Source organism: Phyllopteryx taeniolatus, chromosome 21 (assembly GCF_024500385.1).
Source record: "Phyllopteryx taeniolatus isolate TA_2022b chromosome 21, UOR_Ptae_1.2, whole genome shotgun sequence".
Taxonomy (NCBI): Eukaryota; Metazoa; Chordata; class Actinopteri; order Syngnathiformes; family Syngnathidae; genus Phyllopteryx; species Phyllopteryx taeniolatus.
Window position 1 is genome coordinate 4,927,816 of NC_084522.1, and position 4,528 is coordinate 4,932,343.

Genomic DNA, 4,528 nt, shown 5'->3' on the forward strand with positions numbered 1-4,528 from the left:
ATATTTAACTCTAACTTGATAGCTGGAAGCGAGGAAGTGTGGTTGCTAATACGGAAACAGTTCCAACGCTACCATAAAACTAATTTCAAAGGATTTATAGCGACTCGCCTTTGTTACCGTGTACTCATATTAACTTTCTCCACAATGTCCCGGCAATCCAACCGCACAACAGACAGCAAGAAAATGGTAGGCAGCTCTATAAAGGATGATGAAAACGTTGTTAATGTTGCTCTCCCAATGCAAAGCTAGCAGCTTTCATATAGTCTATCACGTTGACTTGCACTAGTTTCGCCCTCACCCGTTTCCCCATGTCTGCTTTTATTTGATGTTTTTCTTCTTTTCTTCCCCAAATATGATCGTGAGAACTGATGTGTTGTGTAACTTCTTTCCTTGCAGAATTCCGAGCTGTTCACGCTGACCTACGGAGCCCTGGTCACACAACTATGCAAAGACTACGAGAATGATGAGGAAGTCAACAAACAACTGGACAAGATGTGAGTCTGTCAAAAGCAGCATCAAACTACATGTATTTATGTATTTTTTTCCAATGGCAAAATGCAAATCTCCTAAAAAAACAAAAAGGTATGGTTATTTGGGCTTTTGGGTGAAATGTCAGCATGGACTTAAAATGCACTAAAACCTTTATGTGACCTTTATTGAATGCAGATGTCCAACTGTTCAATGTTTGAGTACTTTTTGCACAACTTGTTGTTCTCTAACAAGTAGTTGAATGGCAAAATATAATGCTTGATTCATCAATGAACCAATAGAGTTCCTGGTTTAATTAGAATAGTTATTTGAACAGTCCCCAAATTGACAGTTTTCCCATTGTGGGACTGATAACAGTAATCTTATCTTCACTCTTTTGTCGTCATGAGACCAAGACGACTACTAACAATTGATCAATTGTACCTGGCCATTGTGAGGCTTTAAACAGGATTTTTATATAGTGGACTAAGTAGTTCACTCATCTGTCAAATAAACATTCGATTTGGAGCACTACTCGGGCGCACTGTCAATTACGTCATTGCTGATGCAGAATTGCAATTGCAACATCAGCGAGGTGGACTTTCTGTAGTGAATATAGGACAAAAAAAAAAAAATGCACACAACCACATACCAACATCTTCAGTTGGTTTCTTTAAGATTAGATTTAAATGTCCTTTAATTGCTCCTCAATAATGCTTTGTAGATGTTACTTTATTAGTTGTTTCAACTAGACTTTACGCCGATCTGATCGGTGTGATCGGTATCTGCCGATAATTAGCATTTTATGCTGATCGGCTTTCATGTCATCATTCGCCGATCCGATCAATGACGTCATCGATCGGCTCCGCAAAAGACATTTGACTCCACGTCGCCGTCACCTTTTAAATCCAAAAGCAAATTTATTTTTAGCCTTGTCACGTGTCTTGTGGCGCAGTACTGTAACTATCTGACGGCCAAGAAAGTTTTTTTCAATCTTGTCGGTGAAAAAACATGTCGTCTGTGTGGGACTATTTTGCGCCCCAAAACACCCGTACATATAGCCGGGACAGTGAGAACGTTAGAGTCAGCATGTCATTAACAGTATTTATTAAAGTAATTTAATTGCAAAATAAAGTAATTTAATTACAGTAAGTGAGCACCCATTATTTCTGTCATATTGTATTGTTGATTTGACCTAAATTTATGTCAGTGGCCAATCCTTGAATGCCCCCTAGAGGTCATTGATGTTTTCACAATTGTCTAAAATGCTAGAGAATAATTTAGAGCTGGGATCGGCCCACGACCCTTGTGAGGATAAGCTGTACAGTAAATGGATGGATGGATACAGTATACAGTACACAAGTATATACAATAAAAGAACAAGTCGTACAGTACACAAGTATATACAATAAATGAACAAGTCATGTAAATGGACACATTACTCTGTCTTGCGATCACATCAGTGATCGGTTATCGTTTTTTTAAACTCGCTGATCGGTGATCGGCCCCAAAAATCCTGATCGTGTAAAGCCTCGTTTCAACATTATTAATATAAGTGTAGACTTGTGATATTGCTGTCATAACAATTTAATTTCCCTCACGGGATGAATAAAGTTTCTATCTAACCACGAGTCCACCGTTGCTGCCCTGTTTACCGAATATTTTCAAAGCAAATCCCCAAAAGACAACGACTACACACGTTGCGTGGCATCTCAAAACAAATTGTGGGCGTTCCTGCCTCATGTTTCCTGGCCTCATATGAGTTTGTCAGCGTTGTTCAGTCGGCCAGCACATCAGAGACGACGGACCTTGTGGAGAATTAGAATCCTCTGCCAGGTGTTTGAACCAACCATGTGTTCTGTGTCATTACAGACAAATGTCCATTTGACGTTTTCAATTAATTTTTTTAATTTCCCCTCTTCTCGCTTTTCATAGGGGTTACAACATCGGCGTGCGTCTCATCGAGGACTTCCTGGCACGCTCCAGCGTCGGCAGGTGTCAGGATTTCCGAGAAACAGCCGATGTCATCGCTAAGGTGATTGGATGCCTCCAGGCTAATCAGAGCGTGACCGTGGACGTCTTCCAAAGTGGGGGGCGGGCGAGAACAGATACATCCAATTTAGAGAAAGGCATCTTGATGAAACATTCTCGAAATGCCGAGTGAGAAAAGGGGAAACTCACTTTTACTCGCAGAAACAGTGGATATAAAAAGTCTATAGATTTTATAAAAAAACATGGGAAAATGTGTTATGGTTCGATGGAATCACGGTTAAACTTTTTGGCCAATATCCTGAGTTTTGAATTTTTAGTATGTGTTCTTATCGACAAGACCTTCATATGTACAGCTGGCTGGGACATAATCCTGTTTCCATTTCCTGTGAAGCACGTGTTCACCTCTCACTTCCTTCCTCCTCCCGGCATGTTCTGGAAAGGGCAGTCTTCCTTTGTGACCCCAGAAACAAAACGAATCCAGGCGGAACCGCGTGTACAACTGCAACCTTCCCATCTGCTTTCAATGAGTTTAATGCGTCACTGCGTACACATTATTCTGTACTTTTCTCATAACTGAGCAGACCACAATACGACCACAGCAGTGATGAAAACAAACATTTTTCGGAACATAAAAACTCCATAATGCATACACTGAGTATTTTCCATATGCACAAGATCAGCGCAGGAAGCATCTGTGTGTACGTATTACAAAGAAGCCAGATTTCCTGAAGCTGCTCCATTCATCCAGATTTTCCACCGTGGCATTTTTGATCCCGTTTTCAATTTCAGCGGTGGCTCGCATCTTCACGCAGGTGGCGTTTAAGACCTACCTCGGGGTCACCCCCAGCGTGACCAACTGGAGCCCGGCCGGAGACGAGTTCTCCCTCATCCTGGAGAGCAACCCGCTGGTGGACTTTGTGGAGCTGCCCGATAACCACAACACCCTCATCTACTCCAACCTGTTGTGCGGCGTCCTCAGAGGAGCTCTGGAGATGGTAACGTCACAGCACGCAGCGTTGGCAATTACCAAAAGCATTTCGCTGTTCCATTTCTCTAACCTGTGAAGCTAGGAAGGCCACATTATTGTTTAGGCATATTAGGTAATGTGCTGGTTAGATATGGATTTAAAAAGAAATTGTAATTGTAAATTTTCAAGGCTTTGTCTTCTGCTGATCACGGTATGAGTGAAGTAGAAATTGATTGTGAACTTTTCCAATTCCAGGTGCAGATGGCTGTGGATGTGAAATTTGTTCAGGACACACTGAGGGGGGACAGCGTGACAGAAATCCGCATGAAGTTCATCAAGAGGATTGAAGAGAACCTCCCTGCAGGAGATGAGTGACACAATGACTCGAGTCAAAATTCTGCCTCATTAGCAACAATTTTTATTTTAATTTTATTTTTTGGGGGAAGATGACACTTCGTTTACAGACTGGAAAAGACTATTGCGATTCAGACGACACTGAATCCTCAACACATTTGTGTGGCCCTGCTACAAATGATAAAAACAATCCTGAGAGCTGATCTGCAGCCAAGTGCGGATCTGTCACTGTTGAGGGGGGCTGGCTTTTCCCCCACTGCTTTCTCTGAAACATCCAACCAAATTATTATTATTTTTTTGTCTATGTTGAGTCACTCAATTGAATGCTTTTCCTTTTTTTAATGTCTATATTGGTGCCACTTGTCTGGCATATTAAATTAATGATGTATGTGCTAATAAATATTTGATTTCAAGGTTTGTCTTTCGGTTTAAATTATTTTTTAAAATTTATTATAATAATATTATTATTATTATTTTTTTTTTACATACACTACACAAATTTTCAGTAATCCTGAAGTTAAACCCGAAAGCAGAATATCCTTAACCTTTTGTGAGTATTGAATTTTATCCCTACACACAAACACGCGCATACATGCCTTTTGTGTATTGTTTTCGTGTTGACCTCTTTTTTTTCGAGGCCCGCTGCCACCCTGTAGAGGCAAACAATAACACGTGTGTAGGCGTACGTGTTTATGCATACGTTTGTCCACCGGGCATAGCCTGCCTCGCGGGCAACTGGTTCTGGTC

At 41.0% G+C, this 4,528-nt stretch overlaps 1 protein-coding gene across 1 annotated transcript; it reads left to right on the top strand.

Moving 5' to 3' along the window:
• Positions 1-4,194, top strand: trappc3 (trafficking protein particle complex subunit 3). Its single transcript, XM_061760782.1, has 5 exons — positions 1-186; positions 397-494; positions 2,404-2,503; positions 3,273-3,455; positions 3,683-4,194. The coding sequence occupies exons 1-5, from the start codon at positions 145-147 to the stop codon at positions 3,800-3,802; spliced, it is 543 nt and encodes a 180-aa protein (XP_061616766.1). The 5' UTR covers positions 1-144; the 3' UTR covers positions 3,803-4,194.
• The last annotated feature ends 334 nt before the right edge of the window (positions 4,195-4,528 follow it).